Raw genomic sequence first — 21,743 nt, 5'->3', positions numbered from 1 at the left:
ACATAGATAATTACCAAGAAAATCCCCCTGATGCCCAGTCATGTGAATAACTGAAATTGTCTCAGGCAATCATAACAGAACAAAACACAGCTTTCAGGGTCCTTTTCAGAGGAACGTAAAGCCCCATCAAGTTGTAATACACAGGGGGGCAGAGGAGGGGGAGCGGAGTACAGTTCCAGCTGTGTCAGGGATCAGTTATTAAAATGAAATGTTCTATACCCTTTGATTCATTAGAGGCAAACTTTTATGCCTCAGTTGTAGCTGAGACAGAACGATGAAGGGAAATATATAACTGTGTTACATTAGCCCAGAGATTGATATTTCTCACAGTTTGTCCAGTCAGACAGCACCAGCTATGCAACTTTTTTGTCTGGTCAATATAGATGGAGCATGGTTCTTTTAGATATATGGTACGATCTAATGAGCCCCGAAGACTGGTGGATGAACTGGTTTGCGGTATATTAACCCAGTCTCTGAGTAGTAGCAGGGTGGGGCTAAGCGTTAATGGTGCAATCCATTGCACATTAGGATTATTCAAAAATGTACTCCGGCTGTTACTTGTCCCAACCATGGGCTAGATTTACTAAACTGCAGGTTTGAAAAAGTGGAGATGTTGCCTATAGCAACCAATCAGATTCTAGCTGTCATTTATTTAGTGCATTCTACAAAATGATAGCTAGAATCTGATTGGTTGCCGTAGGCAACATCTCCACTTTTTCAAACCCGCAGCTTAGTAAATATAGCCCTATATCTGTCTACTCTACCAGAATGCCCGGGAGCCTCTTGAATTTCGGGGAGGACTCCTGGCAGAGTAAGTCATCCGTATGGATCCCGCTTCACTTTGTCCTGAAGTGGGCGGGGCTTTGGGGCCTTAGATAAGTAAGGTCCCACCCTGTGCCATACACATTTACTAATACATAGATACACACAGACATTGCATAAACACAGACATATACAGGCTGTTCTAACACAAACATTCACAAACACTGCATCAACAATAAAAAATACACAAACATATGGTATTTCTTTACTCACGTATCAAGCATCAGCATCAGGGGCAGGCTGGGCTGGGGGACAGTGGGGCATCTGCCCCCCCCCCCAGGCAGGACCTCGGATTGGGTCACTGGGCCACTAGCAATGATCCTAATAGGCTGCCAAGCCTAGTTTTGCCTCCCGGGCTGAAATTTGCCCGCCCTCCCCTGATCAGCATACATCTTCCTCTCCTGTGGTCTTGCATGTTACGATCTTCCCCCATACTTGTAGAGGGTGCTCTAAACAATAAGCCTGCCCACCTAGACCTGCCTTATATTGCTCTGTAAACCTGTGAGCTGTGGTGAAGATAGACATGGACTTGTGAAAAGCATGGCATTTCCAAAAATACATTTTGCTCAGCCATTTCTTGGTCCAATAATAAGGCCACTTTTTTTAAATGTTAAAGCTGACACGTGCCTTCAGATGGATATTAGAAGATGTTTTATGCTCTTGTTAAGGAGAATAACACAACATGTATTTGATGCTAAGATACAAAAAAAATGTATTGCAACATATCACTTGAAACATTATAGAAAGCAGACAGAACTTGGCAGCGATTTGTGATAGACTTTCTGCAGTTTCTTAGAACACATTATACAATATGTTTGAGTAACATGTGTACACCAGGTGCATGAAACACTTTTAAACATGGATTTGTGCAATATTGTTTTGAATTAAGACATTGAACAACCCCCTAGTATAACAATTTACATTAACATTTATAATTAAGCACACAAGGCACTTGGCTGTTGACCTAGAGGTCAAGGAAGTGCTAGCAGTGCTTGCCCCAAAAATGTATTTAATAACTCATTAAGTTTGACAACAACCCCTTCAACGTCAACTTAAGTTATTTTAAATATGATGGAGTGGACATCAGCCCACTATTTTGTATTTATTAATTTGTCCTAAATGCTGTGTTTGAAGGAGAACAAACATGAATCAATATATTTATAAGCAAAGTCCCCAATGGAACTGGTGCAGATGCTCAGGACCCTGGCATCCGGTGGGCATCCTTCACAGCACATTGCATCTAATATCTCTGGTTGGTTAGATATATTAATGTACATACATATACCTGGCTTTTTTCAAAATTATAAAAATCTGCTATATATGTTGGATTGAGGAAATATAAGGATGCATTTAAGAGTGGTTATAGTTTAAGTTTGAATAGTATGGTGGACCAAATTAAAGGCCCAAGTCTATTGGATCAAAGGTTCACCCAATCTGTACCAGACATCTCTGCGTTTGTGACCAAAAAAATTAAATTCCCAAGATTAATCAGATTGAAAGAGATCAGGGTGTAAATGTATCAAGCTGAAAGTTTTCCGGTTGGTTTGAAAAACCAATCAGATTCTAGCTATCATTTATTTAGTACATTCTACAAAATGATAGCTAGAATCTGATTGGTTGCTATAGGCAACATCTCCACTTTTCAAACCCAGCGGAAAACTCTCAGCTTGATACATTTACCTCCAGGTTATTTAAATGTATTAATCTAGTCACCAGATGACTGTACTAGCAGCACAGAACTGCTGGATTTCTCCACTTTGGACACCCATTTTGTGTCACCAAAGTGGAAACGTATCCTGTCGCTCGGTTAAGAGGCCCATTAGACTTGTGATATTTAGACCAATTTGGTAAAAAAAAATTACACATTTTGACAAAGGGAAAAGCAGCAGCCTTTACCACCACCTCTCTCTGTGTCATGGTGAGTACAATCGCCAATTTATCAAGCAAGCCTAATCAGCGGAAGCACTGGGTGAGGTGGGAAACTCATAACGCTGCCGACTGAGACACCTACCTAACTTGCTTTCTTCTATTTATCGTCAACAATAAAGTTTCTACAACTTGAAAGAAGTTTTCCAGTTGTTCCTAAAACACTTTCTTTGCTTAAAAAAGACAAATTGGCTAAACGGACCTGTCTATGTGTGGAGAGCCTTAGGACTTGTGCACTTGGGTGGTAATTATTTCTGTCTTTGTAAGGTGAATGGGGAAGATATTTAAGCTCACAATCAATCATTGATCTCTATAATGACGTGGAGTAGAAGCAGTCATTTTAACAAGGTGGGTGACGGAGTACGTGTATATATAATATTTATTTTTTGCTATTTTGGTGATAATTATTCCCAATGAAGAAATTACTGAAACAGGGAGCTGCTGACCCGCCAGTTACTGTGTAGAAACTGAGACAACACATTGACAGTAATTGTATAATTTCAGGGTTGGAAGTTTAGCTATTATTAGCAAATAGTTCTACTTGTCCCGTTAATTCCTTCTTAACTATAAAGTACTAAAGAATGGCTCTTTGTTGTGTACTATATCCAGCGATATTGAATCAATTAAATGAGTCTAAATGGGTCATTCATGAAAAAGCCGATCTATCCATAAACATTTGCACTTTTTGAATTTAATTTAATATTAGAAACACAATACTGTAAAAGTCCTCAAAGCCTCAAAATGTGACGTAATTGGTAACAATCTCAGGTTGTGTGCATATATTAGTATGACAATGAAAGTACTTACGCATCTTCCTTTGCTGTTGAATAGTAGACACCGTGTTGGTGCTTCGCTCAATCTTCCATTCAAGGTCATTTTTTCCTGTCTTGATAGGGACAGGGTCCAGCTTCAAAGAAGCCTCAATTGGTCTGGTCTCCACTTCATTTGTGACATCCCCATCTCTAGTGATCCCATTGGTAGACTCCTCCGGTTCTTCCTCAACTATAGCCCAGTGGGCTGTTCTTAACTCCATGATTTGGTCACAGTCATTCACATTTGAATTCTCATCGTTGGCGTTTTCCACCCTTGGATACTCATCTGAGGTAGGGTTCCAAGATTCATGCCCGACATCTGCATTCTGATCCATGAATCCACGGGGCAGGCCGTGAGCCACCATGGATCCACCTAATATATTCTGTGAAACTGTACTGGAGAGCATCATGGCTTCTTCCTAAGAACCGTTTCCTCACTTAAAACATTTACAAAACAGGAATCTTAAAAGAATTCCTCCACATGCTCTGTAAAGTTTACTAGGTAATGGAAAAGTATCTACCAACAAAATATACAGTGATCCAAATTCACTCTGTATATATATGTGTTCCACAAAATACTTCCCTTAAGAAAACCACTTGGGACAGTGAACTGTTTAACTTCCCCTCAGTAAAATAAAATTGATACGTATTGTAATATATTTCCAGCAACCAGACACTGATCGCCGATGAACCGAGGGAATTTTTGTATATCTGTACTCGTCATCTGATTTGGTTATTTCATTTTTTCCGTTGTAAAGGCATAGGTTCTGCGGTTTTATGATATTACTGATAGCAATTTCATATAGCAGTTTCCAAATGTATTTGTCTAGAGGGAGGGAGGATGGGATTAAATCTAATAGGCAGTTCTCCAAAAGCAACACTGGGCACAAAATAATAAGCCCATGTACATGCAGTTCTGTCACTAATGAACCATTGTTTCTTTATTTTCAATACAGATTGGTCTGCTCTCTTCTTCCTCTTCGGATTTCAGTTTTTCCTTTCCGGTTTCCTAAAACGAAACAAAAACTATCAGTTTGCAAAAAGAATACAAAAAAAACAACTTGAACCCTCTCTAAAGTGGTTACATTGTTTACATCTCAGTAAGAGAAATTAGTTAAATTCCAGAACAAAGAGACGCACTAAAGAATAACTAGGGATAATTTAGGAATTATTTGAGGTTATATCATTTTAGTGAAACAAGTAATAGATACTTGGACCCAACTTCTAGCAGAAGTTTGTCAAAACCAGAGTAAAAATTTTATCCTAAGAATAAACCATTAAAGGTGTGTTAAGACCCAATCAGATCTTGACTAAAAGATTTTGGCAGCTACCAAGCTCGAAGAGGTTTTAAGAAAAATGCGGGCAGAGGGGAATTATGGGCAGGTGATGATACGTTGAGCTGGGACCTTTAATCATGTGCGTGTAACTTCGGCTTAATATCATTCATGCTATATAACAATAATAATAATAATAATAATAATAATAATCTCCTGAAATTACCCACGCAGAGTTATCCTATGATGATAACTGTCAAGAGAAGCAATCTGTTTTCTGATATATCCTTCCTAAAATGCTGATCGTGGTCCCATAGACCAATAGTGGAGTAGGGGGAATACCAACTCTAGAATCCACTTCTTCTGCTGTGGGGGTTACAATTGAGGACATGAGACTCCATAATATACGTCCCACAGATCTGTTCACACTAGACTAAAAGCAATAGAACAGAGCCACACCCTGGATAATTAATCCTTAAAATGGTAAAATGTGTGGTTGCAATAATCTCTCAGTAGCACTGAAATAAAGGATCTCTATAACTGCAATTCCTCTGGCTTACTTACCTAGGGAAGACACAACGAGTGCATAATGCTTTTAAAACAGTATTTTTTATATATAATTTTTCTTTAAGATACTTTCATGCCTCGATCTGTAGACTTTCGCTCTCTGGCGCCTATTAAATTGGCTGTGAAAGTTAAGACAGGGGAAGCTTTGATGCTCAATAATTTCACAGCTTACCGATTAAATGTGTTTGAAAATCAGAATATCCTTATGATGTTTAGATGAGTAAGAATTCTATTTAAAACAAGAAGCCTTCACAGAAAGCATTCTCTGAATTACTCTCAATGGCTGAAAAATGGAGGAACAACTATATGTATTGAATTTTTTATTTTACCTGTTTTTAGATGGACAAAGATGGTGAATCAGAGAGGAATTAGAAAACCCCACAAACAACAAAAGAAAAAATAGGCACTTAAAATATCATGCATAATTACGTGTTGTCAACATAGACTTTTATTTGTCAACAGTTACTATGTGCAGTCACACGTGCTGACTGACAGAGGGACCAAAAGTGATGTAGCCTCCATTCCAGTGACTCCTCTACACCCAATATTGGTTATTACACTCCTCACTTAAGTATTATACATGGATCAGCCACAACCTGAAAACCACCTGCCTAATATTGTGTAGGTCCCCCTCCTGCTGCCAAAACAGCTCTGACCCGTGGAGGCACGGACTCCACAAGACCTCTGAAGGTGTCCTGTGGTATCTGGCACCAAGACGTTAGCAGCAGATCCTTTAAGTCCTGCAATTTGCAAGATGAGGTCTCCATGGCTGTGACTTTTGTCAGCACATCCCACAGATGCTCGATCGGATTGAGATCTGGAGAATTTGGAGGCCAAGTCAACAACTTTTACTCTTTGTCATGTTCCTTAAACCATTCCTGAACAATTTTTGCAGTGTGGCAGGGCGCATTATGGTGCTGAAAGACGTCACTGCTATCAGGGAATACGGTTGCCATGAAGGGGTCTACTTGGTCTGCAACAACGTTTAGGAAGGTGGTACGTTTCAAAGTAACATCCACATGAATGCCAGGAACTAATGTATCCCTGCAGAACATTGCCCAGAGCATCACACTGCCTCCACCGACTTGCCTTCTTCCCATAGTGCATCCTGGTGCCATCTCTTCCCCAGGTAAATGACGCATGCACACCCAGCCACCCACATAATGTAAACATGATGGGCACTCTGATTGTCTGCGGCTACGCAACCCCATCTGCAGCAAGCTGCGATGCACTGTGTGATCTGACAACTTTCTTTCATAGCCAGCGTTAACTTTCTCAGCAATTTGTGCTACAGTAGCTCTTCTGTGGGACTGGACCAGACAGGCTACCCTTTGCTCTCCTCGTGCATCAATGAGCCTTGGGTGCCCAAGACCCTGTTGCTGGTTCACTGGTTGTCCTTCCTTGGATCAATTTTGGTACCAACCACTGCATACCGGGAACACCTGACAAGACCAAACGTTTTGGAGATGCTCTGGCCAAGTCGTCTAGCTACCACAAATTGTCAAAGTTGCTCAGATTCTTACTCTTGTCCATTTTTCCTGCTTCTAACACATCAACTTTAAGTACTGACTGTTCACTTGCTGCCTAATATATCCCACTCATTGACAGGTGCCATTGTAATGAGATAATCAATGTTATTCCCTTCACTTGTCAGTGGTTTTAATGTTGTGGATGATCGGAGTATATCACGGTCGACCTGCAGTTGACTGTGGTAGCAATGACTACCCCTCTGTACCGGGGAGAGACGTGGAAGTATGCATGAGCCAGGAGAAGAGATGAACGCTTCTTCTCTGCAGTCCCTAAAATTGATGAGTCTGGGACCGGTCAGTCAAGTCAACTTATGGAAGAAATGGCTCTAAACAGTTCCTGCCCACATGTTTGGCATTATCTATTTTTAAAACCAGTACAGATCCAGCAAAGAGATGATATGACCTCACATGAAGCTCTGTCACCTATTATTTATGCGGAATGCCTGTTAGTAATTTAGGAGATAGTCAACGTGTGTCCACTACGTCAGTAGGCCAACAGAGTCAAATAAAATTGTATTTTTGGATGGCTAACTTTACTGACCCCCTTTCCCTTTAAAGTCACAACAGCAGTCTTTACTCAGATAATCAGTCATAAATTGAATTACATTTATAAAGAAAAAAGTGTCCCACATTCTGTAATCAACGAAAATTGTCTCCATTATATACTAGTTCATATTACTGTCCACTTTTAAATAGCATCATGTAATTGAGTCTAAAGCAGCAATTTGCTTTTTTATGTATGAATAACAATGACTCGCATTTTTTGTAAGTCATTTTATAAATTATACTTATCTTTAAATTATCAGTATAAATGAAACCAGACAACAAATTCAGCCCTTAAGGTCATTTTCCCCCTAGATGTGTTCCGTAAAACTGACCTCCCAACACAATGCCCATGTGTTACTTATTCAGTACTGGAGGCACCAGTGTGAATTCAGCACAAAAAACAAAACAAAACAAAAAAACGTAATAGGCCTGACTGTTGTTTACAAAGTTTGCCATCTGGCTTCAGTTTCTACTTACACATAGCGCCAGATCAGGTTTTTAAAATTAGGTTGGCAAAGAAGAAGTGCTATGGAGGATAAAAGCTTATTTCAGCAATGAATGGCTCCATGGCTTCTGTTCAATAAACCATGAAGTCATTTCTTTACATACATGGAAAAAATGTCTACTGGCGTTCTATGCAGTTCATTTAACCAGGTTACAGAAGAAAAAAATATTCCCTATTTATAAGTAGGCTTTATTTTCATATAATTGTGCCAGCAAAATGTATCCGTAACAATTGTAGGTCTGTAGCAAACGGGTGATGTCAGAGGAGTATTTTGTAATGCTGCTTTTTACACATAATAACTCTGACTGTTAAAATGCTGCATGCAGTGTTTTATGAGATAAAGCGCTATCAGGTGGCAGGGAAACTGCGGTTAGCATTGAGTACACTGCTCAGGCTGTAGAACACTGTGCTTTTCTTATCATCAAGGCATGGAAACTCTAAGGGCTAGATTTACTAAGCTGCGGGTTTGAAAAAGTGGGGATGTTGCCTATAGCAACCAATCAGATTCTAGCTGTCATTTTGTAGAAAGCACTAAATAAATGAAAGCTAGAATCTGATTGGTTGCTATAGGCAACATCCCCACTTTTTCAAACCCGCAGCTTAGTAAATTTAGCCCTAAGATTCTACTAAGTGAATAATCAATATGACTTTGCACTGGAATGTCTTCCCTGGGATCAATTTATTAGAAATGTCTCTGTCCTTGAATGCTGGACACTCTCATTCCTGTCCCATCCTTGTGCTTCTCACTTTCCCTTTTTCCTAACCTTACATTTTAAGGTGTGTTTGACTGGGGTCAGAAAAGCTATTATATTTATTCTTAAAAAACCCATGTGCAGAGGCCGGGCTTGATGACAAGATTCACGGGATAGACCCCGCGTGCAATGGTGCAAATTGTAGCATTCAACAGCAGGGGGCAGGGCCACTGTGATGAGATCATGTCACCAGATTTCCCAAAGCGATCGCCCCACCGGGATCTCCCTTGGGGGAGAATGTTGGAAAGTATGGGATAGTCCAACATGCACTCAACCAGAGAATTAAAATGTTAGCAGCAGCACAATGTATTTCAGCTCTGTGAACTCTGGTGTGTCCATGTGTTAGCAGATTTGAAGTGGGAGGGGCCAGGCCAACATGCAGCCAATTATAGCACCAGGGGTGTAACTAGCAGTTGTAGTAAACAATTTGGGGGTGGGCAGTATTGAATAGCCACTCACGGCACCAAGAGCCCCCACTCTGCTCTCCTGAGCATGCATGGAGGCCAGCACATTCACAGTAGTGTCCCATTTGGTCTTTCTTTTCCATCACAGTGGAACAGACAGCACATACAGACTGCACTGAGTATGCTTCTGTCCTCGCACATGCTCCGAGGAGCCTCATTGGCCTACATATAGCTACACTGCTGTGTGAAAAGTAATAAATATTCATTTAAACAAGAAATAATCTAATTTTCAAGTATTTCCTGTGCACATATTCACCCAGAGGAGATCCCAAGGGTACCAAGAACCTTTTACTTTTCCTACTAATTTTATGGATCAAAGTCTGTGTTGAATTTCTGTTTGATTTTTTTGCTAGATTTGAAACCAATGTTAATAATGCAAATTAAATTACTCTATTGAAATCTATACTCCACTAGTTTTAAATTTCTCTGCATACACTTAAAATTTAAATGATGTTTTGCATTTGGGTGAACTAGTTTGGGGGTGTTTTGATAGTAATCAAAGTAGACTCTAGCTGTGGAGTAAGCTGGCACTTTAATCTTAAATTAAAATATATTATCTTTACAAAATTATTAATATATTGTCCACCTAGGGGAAAGCAGGGCTATAGTCACATTTCCGTTTTAATAATATAACTGTATTCCTAATTTCGGCAATGTTGATGTATGCACATCTGGACATCTGTCTACTTTCGGTTGATTATATCCCACCAATGTAGTCATCCACAATATTCTTGTTAAAACATGTGCTGGGCTTGGCCCTAAGAAATGATAATTGGTGCAGGTCAAGACATTTGCATTGAATCACGGATACTCAACTTTATTTTCCAAACATGAAAGAATTCATTTGTGTATATTTAAACAGATGGCAAATTGCATTGATTAGATACATGGGATACCTCAGCCAGATTGCACTTTTGTAACTTTCTTTGTAAGTGTCCCCAGGGAATATAAAATATATCAAATTTGTTCCCCTTTGTCATTCAGAATATTTTCATTTCTTTTCAGCTGAAACTCTTTGGTTAAAGGACCAACTATGTAGTAAAAGATTCTTGCTCTGATGGCAGCTTGGAATCTGCATCACGGGACAAGAAAGTGATGTCAGGTTATTACATTACTTCCCTCGGGACTGAGCCTGCATTATCTTATTTAGTAGAGATTTTCCAACTATTCAAGCCAGTTTTCGAAATTCAATCAAACCAGCTCAGTTTGACGCATTTCAACTTTTGGTCCAGTCTAAAATTATATAAAAACAACTATGGGGCGTAGTTTTTAACTCGTAAACTGGAATTCCCATTTCACATTTGCAGCTAGTAGTTAGAAGATGTTACAATAAGCCATAACATAACGTAAGATGTTGCTTGTTCTGCCTTTTAGAGCCTAAATGCAGGGCCGTAATTAGGGCTGTGCGATAAGGGCGGCCGCCCAGGGTGCCAAGCTAAAATTTTAAGTTACGGCTCTGCCTAAATGGCTACATTTTATAGACTTTAAAAAAAAAATATATATATATATTTTTTTTAATCTACACAGCAATCATTACTGTGTTTACTTTCTTGATTGCCTTTCACAAAGAAATATGTTAACGTTAGTATATTATGTACTCATTTAGGGGTCTATATAACCATCATCTTGGGCTGGGCTGTCATTTGGCAGATCACATCATAAGGATCTGCGAATCGCGTCGGAAATTTCCCAGAAGAGACTGGATCTGGAAGCTGCGGGTTTGAAAAAGTGGAGGTGTTGCCTGTAGCAACCAATCAGATTCTACCAGTCATTTTGTAGAATGTTCTGAATAAATAACTAGAATCTGATTGGTTGCTATAGGCAACATCTCTACTTTTCAAACCTGCAGCTTGATAAACCTACCCCCGGGAGTCTCTAGGACTACTCTCCTTACAATTAGGCATGTCTGAAATTATCTGCACAGAGTCCCTGCATGAAAGCAGGTAATGGACCAGCACTTGTGAATACATATTGATTAAATAGGTCATTGGCACAAAAAAATTATGAGCGGCGATTTTACATTTTTGCTTTATAGTGTATATGTCACCTGTAGGCTATTTTCCCACTGTGGCTGCGGAGGGGTTAAGCAGCACAAGTAACCATTGCTGCTGTTTTAAACACGTCTCACTGTCTTCTCCCTGATCCCTTTCCTGTTTTCCAGCAATGGTGACTTAGCCTGAGGCACAACTAAAAATGGCTGAGTAAGAGTTCACCAATTCAAAGCATGCGTCAACTTGCATTCAGCTGCAGGATTTGGCATCCGCCCATGGAACGGAATCACACAGGAGATGTGCAATGTCATCACACTTGTAACTATGTTTGTGTTTCGTAATCTATAGAAGAACATGAGCTTATAATCAATGTGCTCTTTCTCTTTTCAAGTCATATGAATAGAGAGCTAAAGAGGCCCCATTCACGGAGCTGTATCTATAAATGCCGTCATGTAAAGCTCACTTTTATGTTTCATTTTTAATAGATTTTATATTTCCTTTTGTTTACTTTGCACGTTATCTTGTTATGGAACCTAGTAGAGTGACTTCACTGGGTGCAGAGGGCACTGGGTGTCTCTGTGGCCACAGTTGTCAACTTTTTAAAATCAGGGACAGTTTAGTGCTAGACAGCTTCACCTATGCCCATCAGTTTCGGCAGACTTGGTGCACTACAAATGCCATCATAGCGTGTAAACAGAACAAGGTTGTAATATAATATTTTTGCATATCAAATGCTCTATATATAATAATGACAATTCCTCTATATATAATAAGGAAAATTCCAGAGAGAATAAGACTAGATAGTGAAGACTGCATTCAATGCACAAAAATAAAACCAATTCTATTCTGCAGTTGATCAGTATTGAAGACTAAGGACTTTACCATGGGAAAATATCCAGGGGCAAATCTTTATAGTTTGATCTAAGTAATTTTATAAAAAAAAATGTATTTAAACATAAATGTTATTTTTCAATTATTAATAAATAATATTGCTCTCAGGAGCTTTATTCTATAATCTAACATAATGCCTATTGCCTTCAAAAGAACACACTGCCCTTAATCTTAGTATTAAGTAAAAACAATATGTTTAATCAAAGAAAGAGACACTTTTCTGTAATAACAGCATTTTAAACAAGTGTTACAAGCTATACCAAACAAATATGACAATAAAGCAGGAAGGAGCTGAGGGCCACAGTTGAAGCCTCAGAGGGCCACATGCGGGGGAGTGAGTTGGAGATGGGGATTAAAGTGGCGCTAATATCATAATTTTCTATTTGTAAAAGGGCATTGCAATCCGCAGCCGAGGGGCTGAGCAGCACAGGGATGTATCTGCATTAGATGTTAGTGTCACTTTCTTCCTTGGGATATGTTATTCGCCCAAGTACACGGCACTGCCCAGTAGCGGAACTACCATTGTTGCGGCAGGTGCCCTGGTTTCCTCCACCCTCCTGCAGCTCACTAGTTCATACTTGCCAACTCTCCCTGAATGTCAGGGAGACTCCCTGAAATAGGGGTGATCTCCCTCACTCCCTGAAGAGCCTGGCATTCTCCCTGATGCTGAGCCAGTACAAGACATGGTTGGCTTCGCCATCTGTGGCATGATGACACAGTTCAGAAATTGTGTCCTATGTCCATGTATTGATGCCTATGGAGGTGGCCATTTTCATGGAGACCAAGATTTAATCAAAGACTGACAGGTAAGACAACATGACTTCAGTAATGAAGACAGAAATGTAAAAGACACTTCAGTCTCTAGAGATTCATTAGCTGCTTTTCTTTAACGCACAGTTGCCTACTCTCCCGGAATGTCCGCGAGACTCCCGCATTTCTGGGACCCTCCTGGGCTCCCGGTAGAGCATGGCAACCTCCCAGGTCTCGCCCCTGGAATAGATAAGTGGTGGGGGGCAGGGCTTAATGACGCAAATATTGTGTCATCTGATGTGATTCGTCAAGCCCCACCCCTGCATGCCCACCTCCACCGGGATCTCGCTGAAGCCATCGAGGAAAAGTTGTCAAGTATGTGCTAATTCCACCTCTGCTCCGGCTAATCACAATAAACATTGCGATGCATCCAGTTCCATTACAAATAGTGACATCTGTTTGTGCTTTTGAATGTTTCAAATCTCAGCTTTAGATTGCCAGGAGCTGCTGTAGAATGTCTTTTACAGTGGGTGGTTCTGTATTGAGAACATACAACAAGACACTTCTGAATAAAACTTGGATCAAATTTAGCCATGTCCCATCCATTACCCCAAAATGCCACCCCCACAATCTGACAGGCCACACCCCTTTTGGCCATATAAAACCAGGACAACCCTATGAAAAATGGGACAATTGGAGGATATGTGAGAACAAACAAAATTCCATGGCGACAGATATGTTCTGCTTTATTTTATAAAGAGTGCGATATGTAAATGAGGTTAAAAAGCTGTTGCAGCCATGGGGCCTGGGGGCTGCCAATCTCTTGTGCTGCCTGAGGCCTAACTGAAATAGTGCACTAATCATCTCTTATCCAAACACTACCCACATCACTGGTAAGAGTTGTGTGCTCTTTAAAAGACAAATATTGTAATTCTAAAGTATTACTAGATCTGCCAACAAAGCATTTTTTTCAAATAAATTAATTTAACTGTGATGCCTCTTAAAGCTGTCCTACCCCTGGCTGTAGCATACATCGATGATAACAGTGCAATTTTATTGATCACAATCACTGATATGGGATGTGGGATAGACTTTCACAGAAGAATGGCAACAGCCATGGAGTGTTTGCCTCATAGTTAGCTCAATAGTAATGTAATAATGTTAAATGGGGTAAAAATACGGTTTTATGTGAAATATAATAACAAGTTGAAGGTTTTTTTTAGGTCTATGTGAGGGTGGCTGTGTTGCAGGGTTTAGGACTAATGGAGCTTGTTCATGGATGGGTATTTGCTGTTTATTTATAAATAGACTGTATGGGCCTGATTCATTAAGGAACTTAGGCAATGAATTTCTTACTTAAGTCTTCTGGACCAAACCATGTTAAAAAGAAAGGGGTGAAAACTAGTTTTCTATTTTGCACATAAGCTAAATACTGGCTGATTTTTCATGTAACACACAAATATCAACTTTAAATTTCAGTGTACAAATAAGTATTTGTGTGCTACATGAAAAATCAGCCAGTATTTAACTTATATGCAAAATAGAAAACTAATTTTCACCCCTTTCATTTTAACATGGTTTTGTCCAGGAGACTTAAGCAAGAAATTTCTTGCCTAAGTTCCTTAATGAATCAGGCCCCTATATTCCTATAATTGTGTGGTAAAATGTAACACTATAGTATGAACTATACGCCTGTAGCTAACGGGTGATATCACCAGCCATGGGCAGAGACGTTGCTGACCAAGGTTCAATGGTTGATTTGGTGGCCTGTAGCCCCACACCTATGCTCTTTCTCCTTTACGTATAGCTAAAAATATCCCTTATCGTTTTTATGACAGTCTTGTTTAGAAAAAAATATCTCGGTTTGTAATACATAGGACTTTGTTTTAACGGCCATAGATAACAGCAGTGCAGTCATCAGCATGTTACAGTAATATCACCACCTCTGCTCTTACAGTGTCCTCCAACCAACCACATGAGCCCCTGTCCAGGTGCACTGGGCTGTATTTACTAATAAATCTGCAGTAACCTCTAGCAACCAATCAAACTTAGCTTTCATCGCAATTTATGAAAGCAAACTGCTGATTGGTAGAGTAGAGCACGGGTCTCAGAAGGATAGACCAGCATAAGCAGGCAGCACGGTGGCTTAGTGGTTAGCACTTCTGCCTCACAGTACTGAGGTCATAAGTTCAGTTCCTGACCATGGCCTTATCTGTGTGGGGATTGTATGTTCTTACCGTGTTTGCGTGGGTTTCCTCCCACGCTCCAAAAACATGTTAGTTGGTTAAGAACAAAATTAATACTAGAATTTAGAATGTAAGTTCCAATGGGGCAGGTACAGATGTGAATAGTGGATATTGTCTGTGCAGTGGGGGCATTGCAACATCTGGTAAAGATCAAAGATATGACAGAAAGCAGGCAAAGACCTCATGAGTTTGCTCAGGTCCTGCACAGAAGGATAACATTAAACTATGTCTATCATATACGTTCTCCTGTGCTAGGCCCATGAAATGGACCTATAATCATGTTATTCATTTCGTTTCAGGGTTATTTTTGGTATAGATAGAAGAATGCATCATTCCATCTTATAGTGAGGTTAAATTGTTTCATGGTCTATAACTGTATCATTGCCATGTCAGGTATGTCAGGTTACTATATCCTGAGACTGTCGAGATGGTCACATAACGTGATAAACTGTATTTCTGGATAACTATGGATTTATACAGCTATCCGTCCCAGGCTTGGTATTCTAAGGGATATTACCAGAGGATTTACTGCACAACAGCAAAACCTGAACCACATCAAGCCAGCATAGAAGGTAGGACTCAAATCCCCACGTTGGCTTCTTGTCACCATAGACAAGGTAATTGGTTACCCCATGTTCCAGGTACCGAAAATAGGCTATAAAATGTAATGTGATAAATTGAACGCTCTGTTCTTGAACTATGGGGGAAGGACATGCATATCTTTGCTTGTATGTTCCTTCTGATTATTGCTTAGCCCCCCCTCACCCTTTAATTTTAACCCTTGCAGCTGTGGAAAGACATGGGGGTAAATGTTAGTCTCTTACAGCAAGCAGCCCAGGATTCACGATGAAAGGGATGTGTTTTACCAACAAACAGGAGGTCGGAAGAAAACACAGCCCTTGGAACACCATGTAATCTCAGTCAGGAAGTAATACAGCTCTGGAGAACATCAACTTTCCACTTACTGTAAATGTCTGCTTGCCTTGACCTTGTTTTTCTTTTTTTAAATTCAGTTTGTGCCAGAACAGAGAGTTAACAATCTGTGCATCTCTAATGGCTAACGAACCAACACCTCTCACCATTAGATAGCTTGCTTAGCATCTCCTCCCGCAGTACCAATGAGGTGAGACTCAAAAACATACTTGACAACTTTTCCTACTTCAATTCCAGGAGATGCGGAGGAAGGGTAGCACAGGAGGTGGGCGGGGCTTGTTGATGCAATTATTGTAATCCAGTGGGTGGGGCAAGCCGATCATTAAGCCCCACCCACCTTGGTAAACACTGAGGGCCTTATTGATTAAGGAAAGTAAGGCAAAAAAGTTTTCTCCTGGACAAAACCATGGTACAATGCAAGGGGTGCAAATTAGTTTATTGTTTTGCACATAAGTTAAACACTGTCTGTTTTTTCCTGTAGCACACAAATACTTGGTAGCTTTATTTGTACACTGAAATTTAAAGTTGATCTAGGACATGCCCTTACCCCAATTATAAATCTGTCCACACATTTTAAATTTACCTCCCCCTCCAATGCAACATGGTTTTGCCAAGGTGCCAATTTACTCTTTTTTTTTTTTGCTTTACTTTCCTTAATAAATCAGGCCCTGAGTGTCAGGGATGTGATGACACAATTCATATCATTGTGCCCCTACCACTCAGTGTGGTGGGCGGGGCTTGATGACCTGATTTGCCTCACTTCCCCGCCCACAATGTGGAACGAAAAAGTTCTCCCGAGTATAGCCTGCTCTCCGGAGAGAACAGGTGTCTCCCTTTAATTTGGGAGTCTCCCACACATTTTGGGAGAGTAGACAGCTATATTCGACATTACTCCCCAGGGTTGAGCAGCCACTTCCTTACAATGTGCTGACACAGCTCAGAGGCAGTAACCTAACCAATAGTCACCACAGTGCAGCCTATAATGTCATTAGGATTTGTGGCATCTCTCCTAGTGACATCAATGAAACGCTAAGCTGCTTTTATATGAATATTGGTTCGGCCCGCAAAACAGATGCCTCCACTATGTATAGGCAACTACGACAATTTAATTGACCATATAGTTTATTCCACAAGCTGCGTTATTTCTAAAAGAATAGAAACACGCCTGGCTAAGGTTTCCACCTCCACAAATATTTCCAGGACTTCCTCTGCCAAATTGGAAACTGGATACACAAAGTAGTCCAGGCTTCTCTTAACCCTTGTCATGCCTGGGGAATTATATGTATCTTTCCTTTTTTTTTTAACAGAAATAAATCTTTTCCGCATTCACAGCGGGCTCTAAGTAAAAATGATTCATCATTTTACCATTATGGTCTAATGCCCCTGTGTGATATAAAATAGAGTTTCAACTATCTCAAGTCAATCTAATATAAAGAATTAACATTTTCTCAATGATAGATAAGAAACTACCTGTATACCATGGTTTGCCGTCTGTTCCAGAAATATTTTCTCCAGTTTTGCTACAGGATTTGACTGTAAATTAACCTGGCCATATGGACAAACCACAGGAGAGGAATGGGCTTCATTCTTTTATAAGTAGACACACAACTCATTAAGCTCCGCCTTCCTAAGTTAGGCCACGCTCAGAAGTTTCCAACTACGTAAATGTTACAACTTCCTTAATGATGGTGGGTTGTTTTAAAGAATATGTCTTGACTTGTAAAATTCATTTCATTTTATGTATTCCTTATAATAGACACATTTTAATCATAAAAACACATCTAATGATGAAGCACATACTCACATACACCAAAACATAACACAGACACATAACACAAAACAATCGGACTGGGGACACGACCAAGTTGAATGAAGTCATTGTTGGTCGGATAGGGGTGAGACATAGGGGGTTTGACCAATTTAATGCTGATTTCTGCAGAAATGTTGGGAGATTATGTAGACATACACTGGTTCCTATAACTGGCTTACTATATTTGACATCCAAAAGGACATGTAGGGTAGGTTAAATGCATAATTCCCTATTCTCCCAGGAAGGTCTCATCTAAACACCTATGTTCAATGCTAGCCAGAAACCCAATATTTGTCATGTATTTATCTCTTTATGTGTCCGATATTTGGTGGGACAGTCCTGATAATCTACACTGGGGAAAAAGGAAAAATGTGGGATCGCTGGTGCCAAGGTGACTTTAGAGCGGCAGAAGGGTTTGGGTAATACAGATAAGTGTAACCAAATAAGTTCCAAATTGAAAATCCTGAGAGGAATGTATATGTCCTACTTTGGAAATATCAACAAATCGGTGAAGGTTATTTAATAACATTATGAAAAGTACAAATCTGCACTAAACCATAGCAGCCAATGAGATATCTGCTTTCATTATCACATTTGCACTAGTCAGATGAAAGCTAACTTTTGATTGGAGGTCTTTGGCAGTTTTAGTAAATAACCTTCACTGAACTGCATAGAGGAGAGATGGGAGGACACCTCTATGCAGGGCACCTATAATTTCATCAGCTGTCTCTGCTTATGTATTAAAATCATAGTTGCCTACTCTCCCGGATTTCTGGGAGTCCTCCCGGACTCCCAGGACAGCTGGGCAACCTCCCAGTTCCTGGCCACTATATTAGTTAAGTGGCAGTGGCGAGGCTTAGGACGTGATCAATGAATCGTTGTGCCCAAATGACATAGGGGTGGGGCCAAATGACATGATTCACCAATCCCCAGACCCACACACCCACTTCCCCCTAGATCTCCCGGAGGCCAACTTACCAAAGTTGGCAAGTATGATTCAAATATGTTGAAAAGCTTACACTGCACCCAGCTATTATAATTTTTATTATTGTAAAACTACAGTACTGTAAATTGCGGTACATTCAGCGAACTATAATCAGGCACAACATTTCCTGCCCTGATGAGCTTACAATCTAATCTTCTGCCCACATGCCCACAAACTTCAAGAGGCAATATATATATATATATATATATATATATATATATATAATTTTTTATCTGTTTGCCCACCTTGTTCTGCTTCAGGATCTCAGTAAATAAATCCTATTGTAAGTAAAGTCGGCTTTTAGCCATGGACAGGGTGGAAAGGCAGGACTTCAAAGGAAGAGGAATATGATCTGAGAACATCACTTAGAATCAACACAGACAAGGGATTTAGATGGTGTAATGTGCAATTGTAACAATTAGTACTTTCATCACACCAACTGCTTGCTTGATGTCACTTACGTTCAATCAGTATGATCTCATCCCCAGACATCTGCATAAAACACTTCATTCTTCTACTGTTACACTCTCACTATCATTATTATTTCTAACCCGGAAATATGTATTTTTCTAGGTAACTTTTAAGAATCTAATCCTGTTGATAGATGTAAGCAAAATGCTACCTTATACCCTGCCAGGTAATTCAGTATTATTTTACTGTAAGGTCTCGAAACTGAATGGACTTGTTAAATCTTAAATTAAGCCAGATGAAGGCATTCTCACAGTTGAATAAATACTCTCAACCCTTCTAACCTTAAGATATCATACCTACACTCAGCACCACTATCAACACCATGGACTCTGCTAAGCAGCTGCCCAGGGGCTTAAAATTAAAGATAGTTGACAAAGCAGGACGGGCTATAAAAAGGTACCTTAAAGCTTCAAGTTTGGAATTTTCACTGTTAAAAACATAATAAAGAAATGGAAGCTAAGAGCAACTGTTAATGTCAAGGCAGACCCCATAAGATCTGATAGAACTGCTTCTAAAGTGGTCAGCTCAGGCCCGGCGCTCCCATTAGGCAAGGTTAGGCACTTGCCTAGGGTGCTGGGCTCTGGAGGGCGCCTGGAGAATGAAAATTACTTTAAAACTGTGCGGCGACCGCTGACCATACCTGTGCCTCCGCACAGCATTCAGATGCATGGGGGAGGGGGGAAGAGGCTATTGCTCACCACTGTCGCCTCTCTGCTCCGTCTCCTCCCCTCCGCTCACTAGTGTCAGTGAGTGGAGGGGAGGAGACGGATCAGAGCGGCGGCGGTGGTGAGGTAAGGAAAGACGGGGTGAGGAGGGAGGAGGGCGCCGATTTTTGCAGGGGGGGGGGGCGCCGATTTTTTTAAAATGCCTAGGGCGCCATGGACTCTAGCACCGGCCCTGGGTCAGCTTTGCAGAGGAGAGGCCACCTATCGATGCTAAAGACCTGCAGGTAGTTTAAGCTGATATCTGAGCACTGATCCGCAGGGTCACAGTACAGTTTACACAGAAATAATCTGCAAGAAAAAGTTGGAGAAAGAAAACTTTTCCCACTTAATTCATCACAAAACTCAACATCTGAAGTATAAAAAACAATACTTAGATAAGCCAAACGATCTGGAACAATGTGCTGTGGACTGATGAAACAAAATGTTTACTTTGTGGCCAAAACCCCCATCATAAAATAAAAATTTGGATAAAAACAGATGAAACGTGAATATAAGTACACCTTGCCAACCATGAATTACTAGGGTGGATCTATTATGCTTTTAGGGTGTGTGGCAGTATAGGAAATATTGTCCGGGCAAGAAATAATTCAACTGAATATCAACAAATCCAGTGACGAAGCTGGATCTGGAAACAGGCTGTTTATTTCATTAAGACAACAATGTAAAGCATACCTCAAAATCAACCATGAAATATAGGAACAATAGATTAAGGTTTTGGAATGGCCTTGACAGTCCCCAGACTTGAGTATTGCTGATTAGAGATCTCAAACACGCAGGGCATGAAAGAAGACCGAATAATTATAAGATAGAAAAGTTGGGCAAAGGCGAGTGGAAAACATTCCTAAAACAATAATAAAAAGACTCTTAGCAAAGAACTGTTTGAAGCTGTGATTTCTGACAACAATGGTGTTAATGAGTACTGACTAAAAGGGTGCACAAACTTTTACACGTCACATTCACTGCGTTCTTTTAGTTTTTGTGGCAGCCCAATGGCAAGGTGGTTAGCATTGCTAACGCACAGTGCTAAGGTCAAGAGTTCAATTCTAACCAGGGCCTTCGCTATGAAGTTTGTAGGTTCTCCCTGTGTTATCTTGGATTTACTCCAGGTTCTTCCACAGTCCAAAAACATATGTGTGGGTCAATTGGCTGCTGACTAAAATGGTCCTTAGTGTACGTGTATATTAGTGAATTTTGATTGTATTTTTACTTTATTTTTCTACAAATGTTCAAACAAATATGGAGGAAAGAGCGACACATTCCAACTCTTTATTCCATATTTGTCTTCAGACGGTTGATTACATGGCTGTCCACTGGGGGGCAGAGTGGTGCAAACGCACGCATGCATGGTAGTGATATTAACTATTACCATGTGACCTGTTCCACCGCTTCCTCCCATCTCTATGCGCTGGAATCCTCCGTCACCTCTGCTCTGCTTTGGAGCAGCGCTGTACTATATGTAATGCTTCCTTCTTACATATGGCACCACTCTGCGGCAGTGCCTAGAACATAGAGCTCTAAGTGTCTCTACTTATTTATCATATTAATTAACTTGAATTGTAGCTACCATGCTGCTTGCACTAAAATAAAATACCAGTCATAAACTGGTGCCTCCAGTGGATAAATCACTGTATAGGATGGTAGAATTTACTCCGAAGAAATAACTCTTTAACAAAACATTTATCAGATTGTAGGGGGGTTTCCAGGCACTAAGAACCCCCCCCCCCTCCCCCCTCGGTTTGTCTAT

General features: G+C 40.3%; 1 protein-coding gene across 1 annotated transcript in view; it reads right to left on the bottom strand.

The window, feature by feature from the left end:
- The window catches only part of SYNPO (synaptopodin), a 97,246-nt gene that overhangs the window by 57,570 nt on the left and 17,933 nt on the right, over positions 1-21,743 (bottom strand). The window contains exon 4 of the mRNA XM_075210064.1: positions 3,556-4,569. Within this exon, the coding sequence (XP_075066165.1) occupies positions 3,556-3,970 (415 nt within the window). The 5' untranslated portion in view covers positions 3,971-4,569. The remainder of the gene's footprint in view (positions 1-3,555; positions 4,570-21,743) is intronic.

This window comes from Mixophyes fleayi, chromosome 4 (genome assembly GCF_038048845.1).
Source record: "Mixophyes fleayi isolate aMixFle1 chromosome 4, aMixFle1.hap1, whole genome shotgun sequence".
Classification (NCBI taxonomy): Eukaryota; Metazoa; Chordata; class Amphibia; order Anura; family Limnodynastidae; genus Mixophyes; species Mixophyes fleayi.
The sequence above is the reverse complement of the archived record's forward strand: the minus strand, read 5'-3'. Positions and strand labels throughout refer to the sequence as shown.